Source organism: Caretta caretta, chromosome 12 (genome assembly GCF_965140235.1).
Source record: "Caretta caretta isolate rCarCar2 chromosome 12, rCarCar1.hap1, whole genome shotgun sequence".
Taxonomy (NCBI): domain Eukaryota; kingdom Metazoa; phylum Chordata; order Testudines; family Cheloniidae; genus Caretta; species Caretta caretta.
This window is the reverse complement of record NC_134217.1, coordinates 29,139,148-29,164,675: the sequence shown is the minus strand read 5'-3', so window position 1 is coordinate 29,164,675 and position 25,528 is coordinate 29,139,148. Positions and strand designations below refer to the sequence as shown.

Here is a 25,528-nt window from a genome sequence, read left to right as displayed (position 1 = left end):
AGGCAAGGACCCTGTGGAAAAAAATAGTATGCAGGTTAATTGCTAGGATCATCTGGGTGCATCTCGCCAAATCAATTTGCTGCTATTGCAAGGACCTCATGCACTGGTATTTCTCGGTCCACCCTATTCTCTGCAAGTAGTTTAGTCTACTGAGGTCTGAATACTTCGGTCTAATCCAGGTTCTTGGGTTCAATACAGGTGTAACTGAGTGGGAGTAGTAACCTCTGATGTGCAAAAGGTCAGGCTAGATGATCTGGTGGTACCTTCTGGCCTTAAACTCTATGGTTATTTGTCATTAGAAATTTCGTATCATAATGCATATACCCAAGGGGGCCAGAATAAGGTTGCACAAGAAATCTCATATTCAGGTATTTCCGAACTTTTCAGTGCTTGACTTTGCAACTTTGATGTTCTTTTAATGCAGATGTTTGAATACATTATAGAAGTAGTTACACTTGTTACAGAGATTGGCTGAGCTAGTAGGGTTCTCTCTGTGGGTCTTCAGTGACTCAGCCCTCCGACCAAGCCACATACGCGGTCTTCCCCTCTGAGTATACAGTCCTAAGTTCTTATTATGGTACTGGTATGGGGCCATAGCTCTTAGTCTTCTTCACAGAGGCATTGCCTTCTTCAACCACCCAGCCGGGGCCCATCTCAGTACCCTCAGCTGCTGTCCTTTTCAGCAGCCCTCCCTGGGCTCAGTCTGGAACCAGATCAACAAGGGCCATCTCGGAACCCTTGTCTGGTCTAGGCAGGTTCTGTGTTCAGTCCCCTGGGCTCAACCTGCCCGCACTGACCTTTCCTTGGTCCTGCTGCTCATTGAACCAGCCAGGCACCCGGTCTTTGGCAGTCTTCCCTGGGCTTGGCTTTGTCTGGTGAGCTCTCTGCAGTGACCTGTCCGTGGTCCTGCTGTTCGTCTAGCCAGCCTGGCACCGGGTACTCCCCCATCAAGCTCCACAAAGCAGCTAAAGGCTATGTTCTGCTGCTTGCCTTTTATCTGGCCCTTCTGGCCCTTTACTGGTCGCTCCAGCAGCCCCTCTGATTGGCTGCTCCTCTGAAGTCACTCTAGCCTGCCTGGAGGACTTCTCACTGTTCTATTCTGGGGCAGGGTGACACAGGGCCATGAGAACTCCAGATCTAGTCCATCCTGCCACACAGGGGTAGTCAATAGGTGGATTGTGGGCCAAATCCAGACCACTAGATGCTTTTGAACCGATTGAAATTTTTTTATTTGCTTATACTAATCATCATTATTGTTATTGCGGTGTGAAAAAATGTTTCTCTGGAGTCTGGACCTTGACAAAAAAGAATTCATTCTATTAAAGAACAAAATTAATCAGACAGCATCAAAAGTCTGCACTTCATACTCCATATCAGGAAGATACCTCAGTCTAATATAATCCACTAGCATTGTGAGGTGATATAGGTATTGATCTGCAGTGTTAGAAATACCAATATTATTACTACTTGGTAAATTTTAGAAGCAGAAATCATCCCTTTAGAGTCCAGACTCCTCTGTTCATAATGTTCTGTTCACTCCTATTTTCCAACCAGAAATCATTGTAATTATTTTCAAACGTCCACAGTGGTTAAATCTTTTCCTTATGAATATGAAAAGACAACTCTTCTCCTGCTGTGATCAAGGGGCCCGATCCTACAGCCTTTACCCACGAGAATTATCCTTTTGACTCATGAATGAAAAAAAGGACTTCAGAATTTAGCCCCAGGTCTGCAGCACAAGCAATCTCTCTGCAAAAGACTCTCCCCACTGGGTCATCACCAAGACAACTCACAGGATCTACTAAGGACAGTTAGCCTTATAAATGCCTTAACACATCTCCTAAGGATAAAAGGAGCTTAGTATACAGTGACAGGAAAAACTGCACACTTGCTTTGAAAATGTGGCCTTCTGAGTGCATCTTCAGCACAGCTTCTAGCACTGTCAAACAAAGAAAATTCTACTTAGTGAAGCCAAAAATGAATCACTGCTTCCCAGATTTTGAAACAGGAACCAGATTCTGATTGGACACACCAATGATTAAAATGGAGGTATTCTACATTTACACCAATATAATTGTGATCACAACCTGGCCTGACATTTTCCATTCAAACACTAGGAAGAGCAAGAAGAAAGAGCTGGGAAGATTCTCTGGTTGAGGCATGACAGACTTGCCCCACACCAGTGTAGATTCAAAGATAACAACACTGGAAAATTCCTCTTGAGCTGTCTTGTGAGGAGGAGAGGTAAAAAAAGGTAGTACTCGGCTCTACTCACTTAAGCTGTGCCCATAATCCTATGTGTGGCTAACAATCTTAAGGGATCTACTAAAATGTCAAATATAAGTATGTCAACAGCTCTAACATTGAAATTGACACCACTGGGGTTCAGTTTTTAACAGCCCTTGTTGATAAATGAGAGTTAGTTTCCACTTCTTTTAGAACTAAGGGGCCAAATTCTGCTTTCAGCTGGAGCTGGGTGAAATTTTTCAGATGAATAGTTTATTTGCCAAAAAAAAAACAGTTTTGGTTGACCTGAAACTATTCAAAAATTTGACACGAATTCACCAAATTCTCTCAGACATTTTTTTCTCCCCCTCCCTCAGCTAGATTCACAAGTGGACTTAGGTGTCATTCACAAAACAGAGAAGAAGAATATAGTGATGATCCCCCTTTTTAACATCCAGCCCAGTGGCTAGGCTACTCACTTTGGATATATATGGGAGAACAAGGTTCAATGCTCCACTTTGCCTGAAGCAGAGCACGGATTTGAACTTGGGTTTCTCAGGTGACAGCCCTATTTGCTGAGTAATAGGGTATTTAGGGCAAGTCTTTCTCAGGGCTTGTCTACACTTACTGGGGGATTGACACACAGGAACCAATGCATCGGTGGTTGATTTACCGGGTCTAGTGAAAACCCACTAAACTGACCACAGATTGCTCTCCTGTCAACTCCTGTACTCCACTGGATCTAGAGGAGTAAATGGAGTTGATGGGAGGGCATCTCCTGTCAACATTGCATAGTGAGGACCCTGTGGTAAGTAGATCTAAGCTACTTTGACTTGAGTTATGCTATTCCCGTAACTCAAATTGCGTAGCTCAGGTCGATTATTTCCTGTAGTGTAGACAAGGCCTCAGTCTCTCCTGTTGAAGCTGTTCTACTTTGTATATAATATTTTAATAGTCTTTGGGCCATAGAGAAATGGAATTGAATTCCAATCTCCCACATCCCAGATGAATGCCTTAACCATTGGGCTAAAAGTTGTACAGGGGAAACAACCCCCTTCTCTAGCTAGTGTGTGAATCTAACCCATTAAAAACGCTAGGAAACAAAATCTTTTGGGTTGAACAAAATGTTTTATTTGACCCAAAATTGACTTATTCAATTAACTGAAAATTCCAAAAGTGTTTGGAGTCAGTTTGACTTCAACCTTTTTTCTTTTCAATTTTTCAGAACTGCTAGCAAAGCACCCCACCCCCCAAAAAATTGGTTATTTGCCCAGATAGACTCTCATTTACATAGGTGCAAATCCTATTATTTTCAGTAGGTGTTATACCTATTTAACAGAATAGAATTTAAACCACAGGTTCACTCTGTCTGCATGCTTATTAAGACAGCACAACATTCAGTCTCATTCAATACACAATCAAAAGAACTAGAAAGTTACAAAAAACTATTTTAAATGAAAGCTTAAATCTGCAATAACTAGTGCAGCTCCCACACAGCATTAGCTGGTAAAGAGAGACACAGAGCCATGGCTCAATCAAAGCCCAGAAGAACACAGAGCAGTTTCTCCCTCTGTACTAATCCCAGTAGGGTTTAATTCTAAACTATTTAGAAAGCCTCTAGAGAAAATGAGGACTTGTGGCACCTTAGAGACTAACAAATTTATTTAAGCATACGCTTTCATGAGCTACAGCTCACTTCATCGGATTCATTCAGTGGAAAATACAGTGGGCTGTACAAGTCCTCATTTTCTTTTTGCGGATAGAGACTAACACGGCTGCTACTCTGAAACCTGTCTAGAGAAAATGGTTCATCTCCCTTCCAAGGCAGTTCATTACACAGCTCCAGATTGCATTTCTTGTATCAAAGCTCAATTTTCCCCATCTCTCTTTCTAGTCTGAGGATGTTACGTCTCCATTTTACCACACATAATTACAATAATAGTCCTTTCCCCTCCCTCTTATTAACACCTGTCTAATATTTGTGTAATGATTTCATATCCTCCCTTAATCACATTTTAATCAGTTTATACAAATAAAGTTCAGTCAATCTCTCATCACATCATATTCTTTCATCACTCTCGCCTTTGTTGGCCACCTATGAACTTTCTCCAGTTTCTCCAATAGCCTTTTTATAATGAAGAACCTTATATCTGCTCGCAGTACTCCTAGGGCATTTTTCCTAAGGCTATACAGAATGTAGCATTTATTAATAAACTAGGTGATTTCCCAGCTAGACAGAGGAAGTCAATTGTGCCAGAAATGTTTGTAATGTAATGTATTTTATACTGTTTATATTATTTTGTTTGTACGCTATTCCGAACATGGTTGTGAAATGAGAGGGAGCAAATAAAGACTGAAGAATGATCAGAGTTAAAATACAAGACTCAGGCATGCCCATTTGCAGGTGCAATATCTACCATTAGATTGGCTTACTCATGTATGTTCCAGCTTGAGAACCACCAGGTATCTCAACTTCAGCAATATGGCCTAGGGAGAGGGGTCGGACCAAGTCCCAAACCATTTAGGCCTTTGTAGCTTAAAACCAGACACATTGAATTCCACCTAGAAACTCATGGTGAGAGCACATCACACAGTGGTTAGTCCCATTCAAATCAGTAGGCAGTGGCTTCAATTCAGTCCTTGCTTGGCTCACCAGAAATTAATGGGACCAGTGAATGGCTAAGGTACTTCTCAACACAAGTAACGGTGGCAGGATATAGTTTGTATTTTGTAGATTCTCTAAGACTTGCAATTTGAGTTAGTCATGGAGGACACGTGTGTGATATGAACACCTGTCATCTCTCAATTGGATTGGTTTCCTACGGATGTTCAACACATCTGCATCATGGAAACCCTTCAGTCACTAACAATCAGGGCTGAATTCAAGTCAATGACCTTGCGTGAAAGTTTCCATTTTTCTCTGACAAACGACCTCAGCTCTCTAGATCTCCTGGTTTCCATGTTTTTTATCTCAGTTTTATTGAATCAGACTCTACCCATGACAGCCAGACCAGGTCTAAAGTACCAGCACTACACTGTGCAGCTTGTAGCACCGTAGGACACATATTTCCTACATCGATAGAAGGGGCTTTTCTAAGTGTAGTTAATCCATCTCTCCAAGAGTGGGTAAAAATTCTTCTGTTGGCCTAGCCATGTCTACCCCCAGGGATTAGGTCGTCCTAACTGCCGCACTCAGGGCACAACATTTTTCACAGCTCTGAGCCACATACCTAGGTTGATCTAATTTTTTAGTGTAGACAGGGCCCCAGTGAGCAGTTCCAAGACAGCCTCTTTTAAAATGTAAAACATTTACTGCTTTATAAACAATCAGAGTTTCCGTTTGAATAATATACTGTGCCTTATAGTATAATAAAGCAATATGTTAAACTGCAGCCTTCACGAAACTTTATTTCAAAGACAGTGTAGGAGTTACAGTATTTTAATAAGTTCATATGAAATGTAAATAAGTCAGACAGTTGAAAATGTATTTTCTCTGACACCTCTATATTGTAGAACACCGTGTCACTTCAGATTATGTTCCATTATGATAATCATATTGTAAAACTGACTGTTGTGATTTAATATCTTAGGAAAAGCTGAAAAATGAGAACTATTCTTGAGCTTCTTCTTGGGGAAAAAATTGTAAGTGTGTGACTTATTGGAGAGTAAATGCAATTTGCATACCTTTATAAATAATATCAGAATCCTGTCTTAACACCGACCATTGGAAAAATTAAGCCACGGCTCCATATCTGTCTGACAAGCTATAGTTATGATTTATGGAGGTGACAGTTATTTAGTCCAGTGAGAGTTACATCACTAATTTGGTGTCATAACTTGGTGTCATACAAAATCTTCATTTAAAAAAATATTTATTTATTTTTCCTCTCTAACTTATGAATTAACAGCCTTGTTAAAACTCATCTGTAGAAGAAACCATGCAGGTGGAAAGGAGGAGAGAATTATATCCAGAAAGTATTTTCCTCAAACTGTGATAATGACATTTAATAGAAAGATTAATAATATAATGACATTTAATAGAAAGACTGGATTACTTTCTGGGATGTGCACTATAACCTACATAATAGAGTTGGAAAATCATAATTTGAGAAATACTATGGAATACTATGAAAATGCATTTTTCATAAAAGGTAATGGAAAATGACTGTTTTAAGCAGGGGTCTTCTACCAATACTTATGACTATACATGCAGCCACACAGAAATGTGCCAAACAAACTGAAAACCAGTGTCAGAGTCTTGACTAAGGATCTGATTCAACAAGATCCTGTAGCCCATTTATGGCAGGTAGGCAGGTGCAAAGAGAAAGCAAGGCAGCCCTAAGGCTTCCCAAAGAATATGCCCAGGCACAGCAGGCCTCTACAGTGTACACAAGGCAAAGAGACGAGTCTCCCTGCGCTTAACCATCTCTGCTGTGGTGCCCAGTGTACAAGGATATTCCAGGGCTGGGGTGGGCCAGAGGAGGAAGGAAGCAGGAGATGATGTAACTAGGGAAGATCCTATCAGTTCTATGATTTTATACTAACTATAGGGGTCATTGTAACAGGCATAAATCTAGCCTGTGCCAGAAACTGAACCTGAATAGAGGAGGCAACAAGCCACCTTCATTCTAACACTGCACTAGGCGCTGGCATCACCACAGAGAGGAATCTGGATGAAAATTTTCAAAAGACAGTCATCTCAGACAATATTGTACTGCAACATCTGAGGGATGGAAAATATAAATATGGATTTTTAAGTAGTTCACATTTTTATATGCATCCATTCATACAGGGATGCTTTTATCTGTGGCAGAGAATTGTAGAAATAATATGAGTGCACAAATATCTGTATTATATGTGGAAAGCTCCTGCACTTCATATGGATGTATGAAAATGGAACCACAGAGGAAAAAACAGAAATCAGCTACGCTACTTGAAATTGCCTCCTTCTGAAGGTTTTCCTTCATTTTTACATCTGTTTCTGGCAAGATCATACGCTAACTACTCTAAGTTGTTATATTAGTGCCCTATCACCACTGCATCTGAACACCTCTCAGGAGTTAAACTACCACAAATATTCCCACGCTTAGCATATTAGGAGTACATTGTCCTAGCCTATTCAGCAAGGGGAAAAAATACTAGTTGTGAGGCACTCACATTTCTAAGATTAGACGCATATAAGAAAGAGCCCAGGATGTCTACTTTAATTCTGCTTGCTCCTCTGAAGACCCAGACTTTTTGTCTTTGTTAATATGCATCCTCCCCCCACTTCACCTGCTAATGTTAATTTTTAAGCTTTACTATTCAAATTGTAAAGTTGCTGAACTCCAGAAATGCACAGAGAATACTGTCATTTGCATGTTTTATGCATCGCTACCTGGAGAAGGTGAAATTTACAATGCCACAAACTGCTAGGAAATTGTAACTATATTTGATCTATTACTATTGGCTTTCTGAGACTGAATGCAACAAACCATAAAAGTGTCCTGGTGTGTATCAGGCATTATCAATTCTATTACTCCCAGATGCTCAGATTATCAGGAAAACTTGCTGCATATTTCCTCCTCAGTTTCTGAAACCAGTGTAACTCTTTGGAAGCCCCTTGACTATAAACCTTTAGTCTACCTGAATACTCCATTTCAACAGTAACAGTGCAAAGCTGTAGTTTCTACAAGGCTAGTATTCACTTTTGATGTGCCAGATAAATTTTATGTCAATGAGTATTTGTTTAGCCATTTTATATTCTAGACAACAAGGTTATGCAGATGTCATTTCTATGATTTAATATTTAGTATGGCTCATGGTTCCTCTAGGATCTACCCCCAATAACTCCCCAGCATGACACTGCAATTTGTTTTAAAATTTAAAGACAGGATGATCTGATCTGGTATGCACTGGTGTACAGAAATAGAAAGGAACCCTCTCACTCCTCTGTGCTGACAGGCCATATTAAACATAGCAACATGAGTCAGAGAGCAGCATCCATGGAGTCACTCCCCTTCCCACACAGGTCAGGAGGAAGTGGGCAGGGAAAGGGTAGAGTTTTGGCTCCTCCCCCACAGCATGTGAGCCAGATCAGATGCGCTGGTGATGAAGGGGATACAATCTGTGCCAAACTTAAATCTGGGGAAAATTATTTCTCCCATAGAGTAAGGAGGAATCCTGGACCCGGACTGTGGGTCACAATATGCTCCCTGGGACTACTTCTGTGGCAGCACACTTATTCAGGATCTGTCACAATTGAACCCTATATGAGTTAATGCATTTTAGAGAACTGATTTATCACCTTTATAAAAAGAACTCACTGAACTGCTACTGATAGCACTGTTGATGAGTGGAAATGAGGTGGGGAAATGTAATACTAATGAAACAGGAGAAAAATCATGATTTGTAGGTTCACAAAAAATCCTCAGAGATTTTACTGGCTTTCATGAAAATAAACATCTGCTTTCCTGGAAGATAAATTGTCATTTCTTGTATTAAGCAGTTTTCCCGGAAAGAAAAAGAGCCAATATTGGTAAAAAAAAATAATTGAAATATAAATTATAAACCGAGGGCAAATTCACAACATTTTAGGTTTGGGATTTTTGCCATGAAGGTCATTTTGAATGAAATAAATGAAAAAGCTTCACCTTGGATAAACAAAACACTTTTCAGCTCCTCTTTGAAAGCTGCTAGTTTTGCACAGCTCTTGAGAACAGCTAAAGGACTTATGAACATGTGCATCAGGAGCTGCTCCTTGGAGAATCCAAGAAATTGGTGATTAAAAAGCCCTATTAAGTCTTCTAATGCATCCTCTGACTAAAGCTATATTGTTCTGTACAGTTTATTTTCTAGTGCTTTACCAGGTCTTTCAAATATTTCCAGCAATGGGAATTCTACTACTTCACTTTGATAATAATTTCACAGTATAAAAGATCTCACTGTTAGGTATGGGTTCCCCCGCCTCGATATTCAAACTAAGTTTTCCTTTATTTCATTTTATTATATTACCCTGTAGCTATTACCTCCTGGACCACTTTAAACTATTTTTCTTCCTGAAAGATTCTGGTGTCTGAAGCACAGAACACACTGAATACTACATTTGTTGCACTAGATATATACCAATATATCTAACTCTAGTCATTACTATATATAATATTTTGTAATATCTTATGTTTGAAAGGTATTATAGAAACCAAATAATATGTTCTAAGGCCCCAAAAGGGACTCTGCATGGTCAGGCCTCTGCCTACATACATATATGCAGATGCACGATATAGGGACTAAGTGGTACTTCAGCTAGGATGAGAAAATTCTTCAGTGGGAAGAGGGGACTGCCCTATGCCATTCAATGGACGTGTTTCTCTCTGGCAACAGGAAATCACTATAATTTCATTGTGCTGCATTCAGAAGAGATTTTCATAGACCTGAGATTCACGTAAGGCATACAATGTATTAATAAACCATGCTGCAAAAGGACAGTTCCATAGCCATGGTTGCTTTTGATTTTTCTTCTGACCACATGAAAACACTTTATTAGAGTGATCTCTGTCATATTATATGCATAACACACTATTGTAGGCTCACAGACACCTCTGTTTATTATAGTCAATGAACAACAGTTTTCCTTGTGCAACTCAGCTGAAGCCAAGAGGAATTTATTGGTGTGTCAAGCAAGATAAAAATCGGGCTCATTTTAACTGATTTAGGAGCATCATCTAATAATTTCTTCTGAACAGAACTTTTTGGTGTTGATGAAAGATTTAATCTGCATAAGCATGAGATGGCTGCTTTACTTATGAATGGCAAAGTTATTTCAGGTAATTTTAGTTAGACTTTTCTTTTCCTTCTGAGGCCAGCACAACTGACTTACAGTAACTAACATGAAAAAATATGAAAATTAACATTGGGAAAAAAGACAACAGAACAAATCTCTCCAAAACATTTCTCAATAGCTTTTTTGCTTTAAATGTGGCATAAGCAGAATAAACAATGTGGGGTTGGCTTTTTTAGCGCTTCTTTGAAGTGACCTACATTATCAGACACTTACTAATGGCATTGCAAATGATGAGAAATAAAGCCATCTCAAATTCATGCAAATAAAACATATTCTCTGTCCCCAGATCCATCCAATCAAGGAATACAAATATTTCTTAATGAAAGCACACATTATATTCACTAAAATACCCAAGCCAAACCCTACAGTCTTTAGCCAGAAAATCTAAAGTCTTTTATTAAAAAATATAATATATTCATGACAATCCCCAGGCCAAATCAGACAGTCCCTAACCAGTTGTTAGTCATACAGTAATGGGCGTTTTGCTTCAGTAACTTCTACAGTATTGGCTTTGGCATTATTATCAGCATCACTAATAGAGGACTTTTTTTTTTTAAATCATCATCAGATCACGACTGGAAACGAATCAGATACTCATAGATTACAGCCTGACTAATGCTGACAGACATCTCTTTACATATCGTGTTTAAGTGCAGTGAGTGAAATATTCAGAAAATGCTGCTTCTTATGTATATTGTTACCTGGAGAGTCCTAATTCAGGGTCACCTACCTGTATGCGGTTCAATGGAGAAGTAAGGCTGTCCTTCCAAAATGCTGTAAACCAGCTTTGCACTATTTCCATAAACTGGATCATCTGCATCTGTGGCCGTTACTTTAGTAACAAAGGTACCTAGTTTAAAAGAATATTTAATTAACATTTCAGTTCTTGCCAGAGATTTGTATGTTTCTTTATGAAAAAAATCAATTTGTTTAAATCTATACAGAAATTCATGAAGTGAGAGATGTCAGTAAAATGAAAAAGTAATCAGTTATGACTTAAAACATTATTCAGAGAGCACAGACAAAACATTATGCTGTGAGAAGAAATATGCCACCAGCCTAATGTTCTAGATAAAGCAAAACCTTTTTAGTAGTTGTATTATTTAAGGTTCCTTTATAGAATGCATTTTAAAGTTACTGTTAGATCTATGCAGACTTCAAGCATTTGCAAAGGGAATCATATCAAAGGGATACGAAATACAACGTTAATACAGTAATACAATATAATATGTTGCACTTAAGTTTTGAAAAAGCACATTTGAAAGAACCTGGCCAACTTACAGTGGCTGCATAGAAAAGTAATAATATAAAGGATTTTTCTCTCTTTTTCTTTAGCTTCCAGCTACAATAATGGTTTGATGTGGCCAGAGTCAAGGCATTATCTCTTGTTTCTGAAATGACTCCCCATCACTGAGGGGGTCCACTTCCCAGCTGCCATTGTGCTTTCACTAACCTGTCTAGAAAAGAAAATAAACAAAGACATGACAAGAAATTGTTCATTTTCCTTCTCAGACCACACTCTGGCTTCTGATTGTGTAGAAAGCCACATCAAATCAAACTCAAATGTGCTTCATGGTTTTGTTGTAGCGACTTCTTTTGAATGACTTTAAAAAAATAATGATGACACTAATTAAGCTAGTTCATATGCGAAAAAGACAATATCGAGAGAGAAAGAGAATGAGAAAGTGAGACAGAGTTTGAGGGCTGAATTATGCTTCTTGTGAGCTGAGATATGCTTGCCAAGGAAAAGAATAACAGCATCCACCAAGATGTGCCCTCTCTCTGGGTCTGCTGGCATTGCTATAAATGATGGCTCATGCCTGCTCCTTGTCCCTGTGTGCTGCTGAACCCAGGTTATGCCTGACTCCTGTATGGGAACACTAAGTGCAGGGTCTCCCTTTGCTCTTTACATGCGCTTTGCTCCCCTTTACTGCCCCATATGAGGAGATTCATAGCTGTCAAGTTTTGTGCAACCCTTGACATTTTATGCAAATTATGTAGGGGGCTAATTTGCATGTTTATAATTACTTTACGTATATCTATCCTCTTCAGTGTCTACACATTATCTCAGGCAGTGGCAGGGGTAGAAAATGGAATTACAAAAAATATTGGCAGCTGTGACTAGGGTACGGTGTGATTAGGAGAGGGCCCTGGGTGTCTGAGGGCTATTTGGTGGACTAGCTTAATGGAGGTGTCTGTGAGGGAAAGTGGTGGCTGGATATAGGGATGAGTTCAGGGGAAAATGATGATTCCCTGGGAAATAGCTGAGTGCCGGGTTCCCTAGGGTAGCTAGAGGTGCTGCATGGGTGGGTCCCAGGGAATATGGGAGTGTTGTGATACATGGAGTTGCTGGGGATGGATGAGCATTGAGGGGAGGAGGGGTGTATGATGAGGGTGGTCCTGGTGCAGCTTACTGGAAGTGAAGGAGGTTGTGGCCTACTTTGAGTCCCTCGCCTTGAGCTTGTGGTCTGCCTTGAGTCCCTTGCCTTGTGTCTGCGCTGAATCCCCCATGACCTCTTACTATTGCTCAATTCAAAAAGGTGGGCACCAAGAGGAGAAATAGAGTGGCTGCTTGCTCAGCAGGCTCCCCTGGGGCCTTGGCACAGGGGACTCCCCTCCAGCACTCCCCTCCCACTGTAGGTTAAATCAAAACACATACCTCCTTTCATGGGGTCTGATATATGATGTCATTCTACAAAGTGTAACTTGCTTTGTTCGTTGCCCCAGATCACCCTGCACTGGGTCTATGTGAGAATCCTGGCCAGCTCTTGTCCCAGTGCAGGAGACCTTCCCCAGTTCCCTTCCTGTTGTGCTTCAAATGGTCACTCTGTCGGGACAAGAACCCACAGCTCTCCTCCTGGAGCTAGGTTTAGGGCCTTAGACCACTTCTCCCTCACTAGCCCATTTTCCCCAACCAGTCCTCAAAGAGTTAAGCAGGGTAGCTTTCTCTGGCTAGTGTCTGCCCTGGTGCTCTTCTCCTAGCTCTTCCCCAACTGGATGGGTGAGAGAAGAGTCTTTCCCCACCCTCTTTGCAATGTTCCTGGCCCCAGACCCTTAAAGACATAGTCACAGAATTTCCCACCACTACCCTGAAGAAGGCAGACTACCTTGTCACAGGCCCCATCTGGCAGGATGGCACCACAGCAGGCAAATGCCTGCAGCCTTCCCTTAGCTCAACTGTTTGCACAGGAATCCGCCTGGGCTGTGGAAATGTGTGACATGGCAGAGAAATCCAGAAGCGTAAAAATGTACAGAATGTATTACATGACACTTGCAGCCATGGGAGGGACAACTTTATCTGGCCTATGTTATACAGGAAGTCAGATAATCACAGTGGTCCCTTCTGGCCTTGGAATCTATGAGCAATTATTCCTAATTTAAATATCATTTCCTATGAAGGAAACAGCATTTTCCTGAACCCTTTTGCCCCAAACAAAACCAACCAATCATTGGATCCAGTGTTCCATATGATAATTATTTACTTTAATTTGGCAATCGTTGTTCCCATGTGGTTAAACTCCTGTAGCATAGCATGCCGTCCTCCCACCTCCATGGAAGAAGAATGGAAAAGGCAGACATGGGAGACACACAGAGCCCTGGCATGTGGCGGAGGAAGAAATGGGATGTACATATGATAAAGAAGTGGGGAATGACAGGGAGGAGGGGCATGAGAGGGCCCACAGAACCCCTAGCAAAGGAAAAGAGTCTTGGCCCCATCTGGTGGGGAGGGAAGAATGAGGAACATTGGTGCAGAGCCATCCCTTGGGTACAGAAAATCGGGGCAACTGCTCCAGGCCCCACACTTTGAGGGGCCCCACTGGCCGGTGTGATTGATCAGTGTGGTCGGTCACGGAAGTGATGGGTCAGTCCCGGAAGTGACGTATCCATCACTTCCTCCCCGGGCCCTGCACCCTTTTAGGGATGGCCCTGCGTGGGTGAAAGGGGTAATGCGAGGTACCCAAATCCCTTAGTGTGGGAGGAGGTGCGAGGAGAGTTGCAGGTTGTCCCTGAAATAGAGGGGGATGTGAGTGTGGCAAATGGAGCTTGTGTAGGGGACTATGGGGGGTGGGGTAGAAGAATGCAAGGAGTCCCTCGTGTGTGCAGGGAATTCAGTCTACAGAGGCAATGATTTGTTTGACCCTCTAGTTATTTTCATAGAATCATAGAATATCAGGGTTGGAAGGGACCTCAGGAGGTCATCTAGTCCAACCCCCCTGCTCAAAGCAGGACCAATCCCCAACTAAATCATCCCAGCCAGGGCTTTGTCAAGCCTGACCTTAAAAATATCTAGAGAAGGAGATTCCACCACCGCCCTAGATAACGCATTCCAGTGTTTCACCACCCTCCTTGTGAAAAAGTTTTTCCTAATATCCAACCTAAACCTCCCTCACTGCAACTTGAGACCATTACTCCTTGTTCTGTCATCAGCTACCACAGAGAACAGTCTAGATCCATCCTCTTTGGAACCCCCTTTCACGTAGTTGAAAGCAGCTATCAAATCCCCCCTCATTCTTCTTTTCCGCAGACTAAACAATCCCAGTTCCCTCAGCCTGTCCTCATCATGTGTTCCCTAATCATTTTTGTTGCCCTCCGCTGGACTCTTTCCAATTTTTCCACATCCTTCTTGCAGTGTGGGGCCCAAAACTGGACACAGTACTCCAGATGAGGCCTCACCAATGTCGAATAGAGGGGAAAGATCACGTCCCTCAATCTGGCAATGCCCCTACATATACATCCCAAAATGCCATTGGCCTTCTTGGCAACAAGGGCACACTGTTGACTCATATCCAGCTTCTCATCCACTGTAACCCCTAGGTCCTTTTCTGTCGAACTGCTGCCGAGCCATTCGGTCCCTAGTCTATAGTGGTGCATGGGATTCTTCTGTCCTAAGTGCAGGACTTTGCACTTGTCCTTGTTGAACCTCATCAGATTTCTTTTGGCCCAATCCTCTAATTTGTCTAGGGCCCTCTGTATCCTATCCCTACCCTCCAGTGTATCTACCTCTCCTCCCAGTTTAGTGTCATCTGCAAACTTGCTGAGGGTGCAATCCACACCATCCTCCAGATCATTTATGAAGATATTGAACAAAACCGGCCCGAGGACTGACCCTTGGGGCACTCCACTTGATACCGGCTGCCAGCTAGACATGGAGCCATTGATCACTACCCATTGAGCCTGACAATCTAGCCAACTTTCTATCCACCTTATAGTCCATTCATCCAGCGCATACTTCTTTAACTTACTGGCAAGAATACTGTGGGAAACCGTGTCAAAAGCTTTGCTAAAGTCAAGGAACAGCACGTCCACCTCATCCACAGAGCCAGTTATCTCGTCATAGAAGGCAATTAGATTAGTCAGGCATGACTTGCCCTTGGTGAATCCATGCTGACTGTTCCTGATCACTTTCCTCTCCTCTAAGTGCTTCAGAATTAATTCCTTGAGGACCTGCTCCATGATTTTTCCAGGGACTGAGGTGAGGCTGTAGTTCCCAGGATCCTCCTTCTTCCCTTTTTTTAAAGATGGGCACTACATTAGCCTTTTTCCAGTCGTCTGGGACTTCCCCCGATTGCCATGAGTTTTCAAAGATAATGGCCAATGGCTCTGCAATGACATCCGCCAACTCCTTTAGCACTCTTGGATGCAGCGCATCCGGCCCCATGGACTTGTGCTCGTCCAGCTTTTCTAAATAGTCCCAAACCACTTCATTCTCCACAGAGGGCTGGTCACCTCCTCCCCAAGCTGTGCTGCCCAGTGCAGTAGTCTGGGAGCTGACCTTGTTCGTGAAGACAGAGGCAAGAAAAGCATTGAGTACATTAGCTTTTTCCACATCCTCTGTCACTAGGTTGCCTCCCTCATTCAATAAGGGGCCCACACTTTCCTTGACTTTCTTCTTGTTGCTAACATACCTGAAGAAACCCTATAAACTAGAATCATCTCATATATTTAAAAGTGATATTGGCTTTCTTGTGTAATTCAAACTCTAGCTATAATTTACCCAGTGCTTATCAGCTTTGCCATCTTGCAGGATAGGGAGTCTTGTAAGCTTGTCTGATCTACTTCTGCCCTTTTGAACAGACCTGGCCACAGCCCCACCCTCCCAATAGGTTACATTCCATAGCTGCTGCCCTGAGTGACAATTGAGAGAGTGAGAGAGAGAGAGATTGATGCACACCCCAATTGGATTAGGCTAAAATAGCAGAAGAGATATTTTCAATTTCTAGGAGAGTGGCAGAAGCTGCAAAATGTAACCTGCTTGCTACGTCAGTAGGGGTGTGGTCAGACTCTTAGAGGATGTGGCTTGGGCAGGGATAAGATGTAGCTCATTTGGAGAACAGTTGGAACTTTCACAGGTGCTTCTTACCTCGTGGTTGTTCCTTTTGAATTTTATGATATTATCTTTAGAAACAAAGGAACAAAACCACAGACTTTTCTGAGGGTGTCTTTTGCCCAAGTTTCTCCTTCTGATGTAGAAAGAAGATCTGAAAGGTTTATTTTTTTGTTTAAAAATAGTTTTTCTATTGCTCATTTAGGAATATTTGGCATGTCAAGTCTGTTTTTTCCTTTCTTAGCTGAGGATCTTTTTTCAGGGATCTTAGAAATATTTGTTCTGAGCTCTCATACCTTAATTGGAAGGTGCATGTGTTAAATCTTTTACAAAGGCATCCTCTGCCCCAAGTGATCATTAGGTATTGGAGCTAAGTATGCCATAACAAAAACAATCCATCCAGTTGCAAAATTGCTTCCCTACTCTGTTGATCAGCCTCCAGCCTCCTTTCTCTTGTGATATCATAATTTTACCTCTTCTTCTGTCACCAATAGACCTATAGTTCTCAAATAAAAGAATAAAAAATAAATAAAAACAAGCCATTTTCTCATAGATCTTATCTATACATCATAAAAGAAATAAAAAAGGTCATTAGCCCATTTGATTTTCTTTGCAGGTGACTTTTAAAGTCAATGTCTTTTTACCTAATAAAACTAATACACCACTGGCAGAATTGGAAAGGCAGAATATTTTCCAGTCACAGGATCTATTCTCTACACCATACCTCATATTTCCTGAACCACATCTCAAGGGATACCACTTCCTTTTAGTTCCAAGATGACCTCTGTTCGATAGAAATGTGGTGTCCCATCTCCAACACTTTTATTGTTGAAAATGATTTTCACAACGAGTTATATACACTAACAGAGTGAATCACACAGCAGTTTGTGTCCCTCATTTTGGATCCTTGTCTCACATTGCATCCTACATCTGGGCTGTGGCAGTTGTGAGGTATGCCACACCCATACATATAGCTCATATTGACACTAATTGGAGATACATGTGCTTACCAAAGCAAATCTTGTCCCATCCATGGCTGTGGAGGACTGCCCTCCTCGGAACTGGGACAGGCGGATCTTAGCAGAGCTCACAAGCCACTGACTCTACCTTCCCCCATGCCCCATATGTTATGGAGCCCAACTCCATGTGGTTTCCTTCTACGCGAACATGAAGGCAGGACTATGAAAATCACCACCCCTCCCTACAGATGGGAAAGTACTACAAGCACATGGGATTACTACCGCTCTGAGTTGTGGAATCCACAGACACCTCCCCACTCAGCAGAATTCCCCAGATCTCAGACTAGAAACTTAGACTATGAACTTTGCAATAGGATTTGCTCTGCAATTGATAGGCAGTTACATGTTAAATATACCTAAATATTGCCATATACATATGCAATGGATGCATTTGTGTATGTTTTTTTCCATTAAAAAAATCCTACCACCACGTTGAGAAAATGCCAAGGTTGCATAGCTAAGCACTCAGTGTTTGTCATTTGAAAATTAGTGTCCCAGAATCTAGCCAGAAAACAAAAGACCAGGATTTTCCGTTAGTGTTTAATTTTGACTGCATTTGGCATGTTTGTTCCTTTGTCAATGCTACAACAAACTAATTTAGCTAGAGACTATAAATTTGACATGGTGCCATTTTCACAAGAAAGCCACTGTTATAGTCCAACTTGCTGTTGTCCTAATTATAATAATTTAGCAGTTTTATATAATCTAGTCCAACAACGTAATCACTGTTTCTCCTTTTTGTGTTCATGCCGTATGTAATACAAAAACATTTTTAGATAGATGTCTGGGAAAATATTAGCATATTAATTTTAAAACTTTCGGCATCTTTCCTGAGACACATTTCTGCTATGCTAATGACACTGTGATTAAATGTGGACTGCAAAGAGGTTCGACAGATTTTAATTAATGAACACTTCTAATGTGATTTAACTGTTAACCATGGCTGATTGTTTCGCTCTGTTAGTGTCAGGTTTCATAGGTTCCCATTGCCACATGCTAACAACCAGAGACGCAGTTAATGATAAAAGTATTTTTATATGACTAGGTAAGGAGGCTTCTGTTTGCTGACAAACTAAGATTAAAAGCCTCCATAAAAATAAGATGTGTGTGCTTGGGTAGTGTTGTTCTATTGTTTTGGCTACGCTTTTTATGTGCAAGTCAAGGTGCAGGTTCTGCACATTAGTCAGAAAGAAAAATGCACACACTGCCACGGGGAGTAGGAAAGCAAAGATTTTGGTGTGGCAGTGAAATGTGTGTATTGGAAAAAAATAAAACTTGTATATCCTGGAGGACTGAACAAATAGTCAGCATCTGAAATTTACATGAATCCATATTCAATGAAGCAACCATTTTGTTGAAAGATTGTAATGGCTAGGGGAATACAGAAATGTGACTATATTGAAGTCTTGTGGGACTGTGCTTTTTTTGGTTTCTCTGGAAGTTAAAAAAAAACCCTCAAAACAAAACATCCTCTGTAGTCTTTCCTTTCCCCAAACCGGGTCAGGCTGAAATCTCCAGCTGATTAGGAGATCCAATCACCATTCTAGCTAAGCATTAACAGTATACTTGCATAAAGAAAGTACTTGCCACTATTTACCAACAGATATGTTTTCTATGAGATTCACTTTGCTTTAAAATCTGCAGCTAGCATTTTACTCTGGCTGATAATGGCTGTGTAGTCAACGATGGTCAAAACAACATGCTGTTTGTATTCACTAGGTCAGATAAGCATTTGTTCCCAAATAAACCCTTTGCCTGATTGTCCTTCTTTTCTATAATCTCACAGGTAGAATGACAGCTGTTGTCATGGTAACTATTTTTTATTGAATAACACCGCAATAATCTCATAAAAACCTGTATAACTTCTTGACATGTAAATTATTGCTGCCTTGAAGCTGAAGGAACTTACTCTTCTTTTTTTCTCCTTGAAATTTTTAATGTGTCACCATGAATGCAATATGTTTAATTCATATATGTACACTTTCTTATTTTTACTATACTGAATTCATGCTAAATAGAATTGTGTGTCCAACAATTTACAGCAAAGGACTAGAAATCAGGACTCCTGGGTTCCATTCATAGTCCTACTCATACCCTGCACAGCACCTCTCTGCATCTCAGTTTCCATGTCTGTGAAATAGGTAAAAAATACTTGCAGTGTAAAGAGACTCAGTTAATTAATGTTTGATTTGTTTGTAAGTTCTCAGATATAAGGAGTGTTAAATGCAACATATTAGTAGTAGTAAGTAAATATCCTAAACAGAGAAAAGCCATATGGGTGAAACATACAGAAGTGCACACAGACCCCTGCCATAACGTAAAAAGGAGGGCTCTGGTATGAGGGAAGGGGAAAATGGGGGCACACACAGCCTCTGTCACAGGGAGAATAGAAGACTCCAAAATGAGGGAAAGAGGGAATGGAGGCACCCAGAATCCTCATTGTGGGATATTGGGGAATACGGGAATAAGGGAAGGGGATACCCAAAGCTCTTGACATGGGGTGAAGGTAAGAATAGGGCACATACAGAGTCCTTTCCACTGGAGTGAAGGGGGGGGCCTAGAATGGAGGGAGCAGGGAAACAGGGGACACACAGAACACCAGTAGGGTCAGATTGAGAACGCTGGTATCAGAGGAAGGGAGAAATTGGGGACACACAGAACCCCTGACAGGGGAGAGACTGGGGGAATTTCTGAAATAGAAGGGGTTGGAAGATAGCTCACAGGGAGCATATGGGGTGGAACAGAGGAACGTACAAAGCCCCTGGTGTGTGCAACAACTTCTGTCTAAAGAAGCTATGAAGTGTGTGACCACTTTGTTATTTATTATTTGCTTTTCCATAGAGCCTAGAGGCCCTTATCATGGACCCAGTGCTGCTAGGTGCAGTACAAACAGAACAAAAAGATGGTCCCTGTCCCAAGTAGCTTACATTCTAAATACAAGAAGACAGACAACAGATGGACACAGACAGACGTCGGAGTACAGAGGAACACAAGGAAACAATGAGACTGTATTGGTCAGGATAACAGTCTGTGGTCTCAACACACCATTTTTTTTTTTTGTAAGCAAAGGATTGTTGTAAAGAACTATTTGAATAAGGATAATCAGGGAGCTTTATAGGTATTCACAAGAAATTCCACCAAGCATGAGGGACAGCCTGGGAGAAAACAACAAGATAGTCGTCGAAAAAATTTAAAAGTGAAGGACAGCACCAGCCCAATTGAAAAATGGGAGTCACCATCTCAAAAGTGAGTAAGAGATGACAGGTGGGGAGGGACTGACTGTAAAGGGCCTAGAAAGAGAATACAAGCAGCTAAAGTGTTTATACTAAAATTGTGTGCAGAATCTTGCACCAAGCTACCCCTAGAGAGGGGGGATCAAAAGATAGTTTGTTTATTCTTCTTTACCACCAAGAGACAATTTAGATACTTGAGTGATGATGGCCTTATAAATACCTTGTTTGAGAGATGAAGAGGAGACATTATTCAGTCATGTATAAGGGGGTAAAACTAGGATCGATGGGATATAATTAAGAAAATGTAGGATAACATGCCGGGGCGGGACAGGGGGCGGAGGGGAATCTTCCTCACAACAAGATCTAACAGTATGTGGAATAGTACCTCAAGGGAAATAGCAGAAGCCCCTTCACTTGAGACATTTCACACTACTGCATGAAGCATTAGATAGTGTATTGTAAGGAAAACCCCTATATTGACAGAAAGATAAACTAATGAGCTACGAGGTTTTTTGCAGCTGTAATTTGGTGGCACTGTTATGATTTTTATATTTGTTTGCTGAGAATTTTGTAGAGAATATGAAACATACCGATTTCAGAATATCTGCTTCTTCCATAATATATTGTATATGTATGCGTATATATATACACACATACATTGTATACCTACCCACACTATATATATGGTGGAAGAAGCAGACATTCTGAAACTGGTATGTTTCATATTAATTCATTTTTAAATCAAAATTGAAATATACATGTGACAAAGGTGTAAAATTTTAACCGTGAGTAATTAACCATTCAGAGAACTTATCACAGTGATGGACAATTTTTAAAATAAACATTGGATTTTTTTCCCCTAAAAGATATGGTCTAGGAAATATTTTGGGGAAGTTCTAAGGCCTGCATTATACAGGACGTCAGACTTGATCACAATTGGCCATTATGGCCTTGAAATTTATAAAAGCTATTAAACTATTCACACATACTATCAAAAAGCTAAGAGCAAATTTCATATTATTAATAATATTATTTATCATCCGTATAGTAGAAGTATCCAAAAGCCTGTGATATCAGAATTCCCTTGTACTAGGTGCTTTACAAACCTATAGAAAATGACAGACCCTATCCCAAACAACTTACAATCGGAAAAAAAAATCAGTTTTATTGGTAATATTTTTTAAAAATGGTCTTATCATGGAAAATCAAAATAATCATAACAGCAGCTGCATGGACATCACCATAAGTTATTTTGATATACCCTAGTTTCATGGTTTCTTTGAAGTAAATGAAAGGAATACAAATGTTGGGCCAAATTCTTTTCAAACTCCATCAGCAGAATTTTGCTGCTTTGAGGTCCTGACCTCAAAGTAGTCATGCCAGGTTTACACCAGTATAACAGAGTGGAATTTGAATTTCTGTTTCCAAATATTAAATGTAATTTATTTTAATGTACTTGAAGTGTACATAGTCTAGAAATCTAATGACACTGAAAGAAATGTTAATATAACTGTGAATGAGTCAAAAACTTTCTTTGAACAATTAAATACCCCGGAACACACACAGCAACAAAGCAATGTTTTCAGATTGCTCATCTGTCATTCTAATGAGCCTTTATAATGTGAAGCAAATGGAAAATATATATATTGTCTGGAAAAGTGTAACTAAGAATCTGGAAGGTGCTTGCTATGCATAGAAGAAAACTGTCTTCTGCACAGCACATAGACAATAGAGCAAGCTGGCAGCCTTCAGCATTTTACGACTGTATAATGAGGAGCAATGGAAGCATGGTTGTGAAATCTAATAAGCTGCATATTTTACCATTTCCTGTGCATAAACTAATTGTTTTAGAATTGTGATACTTCCTTCTTACAGTGGTGATCTTAAGAAAAGTAAAATGTTTCATACTGAGATAGATAAAGCTCTCTCTCTGGAAATTGTCCTTGTTGATGTTACCTACTGTATGGATTTGACTCATGAAAGTAATAAGAAAGGACATCGTCTTTTTAGTTTTAAGTTTGGCAGGTCTATCCAACTACAACTTATAAGACAATGCCGTTAAAAAGCCTGCATGTGCTGCTTTATAAATTCCAAAGTGACCATTTGTTAGCATTAGAATACAGTCTGTAGCAACTTTCATGTCTGTAATCACATGACCAGAGAGGTTCAAGTGTTCTCCGACTGGTTTATGAATGTTATAATTCTTGACATCTGATTTGTGTCCATTTATTCTTTTACGTAGAGACTGTCCAGTTTGACCAATGTACATGGCATAGGGGCATTGCTGGCACATGATGGCATATATCACATTGGTGGATGTGCAGGTGAACGAGCCTCTGATAGTGTGGCTGATGGTCATGCGATTACAGACATGAAAGTCGCTGTATTACAACAAAAAAACTTCAAATCCAGACTCCAGCGAGAAACTGTTGAATTGGAATTCATTTGCAAATTGGATACAATTAACTTAGGCTTGAATAGAGACTGGGAGTGGCTAAGTCATTATGCAAGGTAACCTATTTCCCCTTGTTTTTTCCTACCCCCCTCCCCTCAGACGTTCTTGTTAAACCCTGGATTTGTGCTGGAAATGGCCCAACTTGATTATCATACACATTGTAAGGAGAGTGGTCACTTTAGATAAGCTATTACCAGCAGGAGAGTGGGGTGGGAGGAGGTATTTTTTCATGCTTTGTGTGTATATAAAAAATCTTCTACACTTTCCACAGTATGCATCCGATGAAGTGAGCTGTAGCTCACGAAAGCTTATGCTCAAATAAATTGGTTAGTCTCTAAGGTGCCACAAGTACTCCTTTTCTTTTTACCATATTTTATGTTTCTCTTAAAAAGAACTCTCTTTTCTTTTAGACATTATTTTTGTTTCCCTTTTAGACATTGCTGTTATTATAGAACATTAATAGTATTTGTGGGAGAGGAAGAAAATACTTGTTCTATTGTCCAGGACTTTCTAAAAGATGGCATTTGTCTAATCAATTGACTATTTCATCAGCACTCATACAAAACAAGGTGAATTGCCTATTTTATATAGAACTACTAAGGCATAGAAATTGCAAGGTCCCCAGGCAAAGAAAGTAAAATTGGATAATCACTACACAGTTATACTTCCATGAAGAGAAAAATTACTGTATTGTTTGTTGACGTACAAAGGAAGCTTCATGTAGGTGCAGTGTATATATTTTTTTATTTATTACATATGTACACACACACACACACACTTATATGTATAAACAATAATAAAATAGCCCTTGCTGAATGCACAAGGAATTCACTAATTTAAAATGTTACATTATAAAAATAAGAGATTTTCCACAACCTTGCAGTTTCTATTCTGTGTTTTTTGTGTATGTATGTGCATGCACCCGCGCACATGTGTATGTGTGTGTGTCTTTTTCAAAGCCTGATAACGCCAGCAAATATGAGCCAGGTTGCAGGAGCAGATTCAGAACTCTTGCTCCCTCAGGCCAGCAGAGAGCAAGCATATGGCAGCAGAGACCACTGGCCTCCAGGGAAAGGGTACAGTCAAATCATCCAGCCAGCAGTCCTCTACAGGCTGATTCATGAGAAAGTGGCATTGACTTTAGCTCCACAGGCAACAGCTCATCTGTATTCACAGAGAAACATTAAGTGTTGCAGATTCAGCAGTTAAACAAAGGCAGAGGTACGGATTCCTAAAGAAAATAATAATATTAAAATAAACTTGGACTGAGGCACAAAGTTCAGATTCTGAATTGAGTCTGAATCTGACTTCTCCAAATTTCAAATGTGTCAATTACATAGAGTGACCTGAGCTGTAAAATTTGTATCCACTTCTGAATTAAAGGCTGTTCTTCCACAAAGTTTGGGGAGGAGGAAGTTCTGATGTCTATCAATAATGAATTAAAAAAAGGAGCAGGTATAATTACATTACATTAATATAAGCATCTATGAGAATATTATCACATAATGAGATTATTTTTCTGATACTCTACAAGACAAACTTTGGATGTGGTGCCTTGTGACTAGAATTTGTCAAAATTTACCAAAATTTGAAAATACAAAATATAGTCAGGTCTCTTGTCATGTGGTGCTTACTAGTGTCTCAATATTTGTGCAGTAATGTAGATTGGCTTACTACCTCTCATCTGTGTCTTCTCCCGATAAGCTTTGGCCATGCATCCTCACTAGTGCCACAAGCATCGGTGTTTGAAAAATGAGATGGAATGTTTGCAAATATTTCAGTCACAAATTTTGATCTTCTTTCTGTCAAAATTTGACATTTGGAAAAACGTTGAAAAAAAACTTTGTGAAGAGTGAACTTGTCTACATGTCTGAGAGGATAAGTCTACACTGCAATCAGAGGAGTGATTGTAGCAGATGTAGACAAAACCGAGCTAGCTTTAATCTTGCTAAAATGAGTATCAACAGCCATGAAGCTGTGGCACCATGGGCTGTACAAGCCTGCCAGGGACATGAGTGCTTAGGTGACTAGTCTGCACTGAAGTCTGTGTTGCTGCAGTTTCACTGACGTTGGTATTTGCGCTTGCTAGATTAAAGCTAGCTCAGGTATGTTTACATGTCCTGCAACCACACCTGCAACTGCAAAGTAGAGATACCTGAAAAGTTATGTTCACACAGTCCAGAATAAAAACAATACCATGTGACCTAGGCATGCAAAAAAAACCTAACACACACAGCTCAACTTCAAATACAGAATACTGGCAACTGCCTGTGATTGATCTAGATCAGTGGTTCCCAAACTTGTTCCGCCGCTTCTTCAGGGAAAGCCCCTGGTGGGCCGGGCCGGTTTGTTTACCTGCCGCATCCCCAGGTTCGACCGATCGTGGCTCCCAGTGGCTGCGGTTCACTGCTCCAGGCCAATGGGAGCTGCGGGAAGCGGCAGCCGGTATGT

At 40.5% G+C, this 25,528-nt stretch overlaps 1 protein-coding gene across 1 annotated transcript in view; it reads right to left on the bottom strand.

Moving 5' to 3' along the window:
- The window catches only part of CDH8 (cadherin 8), a 194,931-nt gene that overhangs the window by 93,465 nt on the left and 75,938 nt on the right, over positions 1-25,528 (bottom strand). The window contains exon 4 of the mRNA XM_048816573.2: positions 10,776-10,895. Coding sequence (XP_048672530.1) covers positions 10,776-10,895 — 120 coding nt within the window. The remainder of the gene's footprint in view (positions 1-10,775; positions 10,896-25,528) is intronic.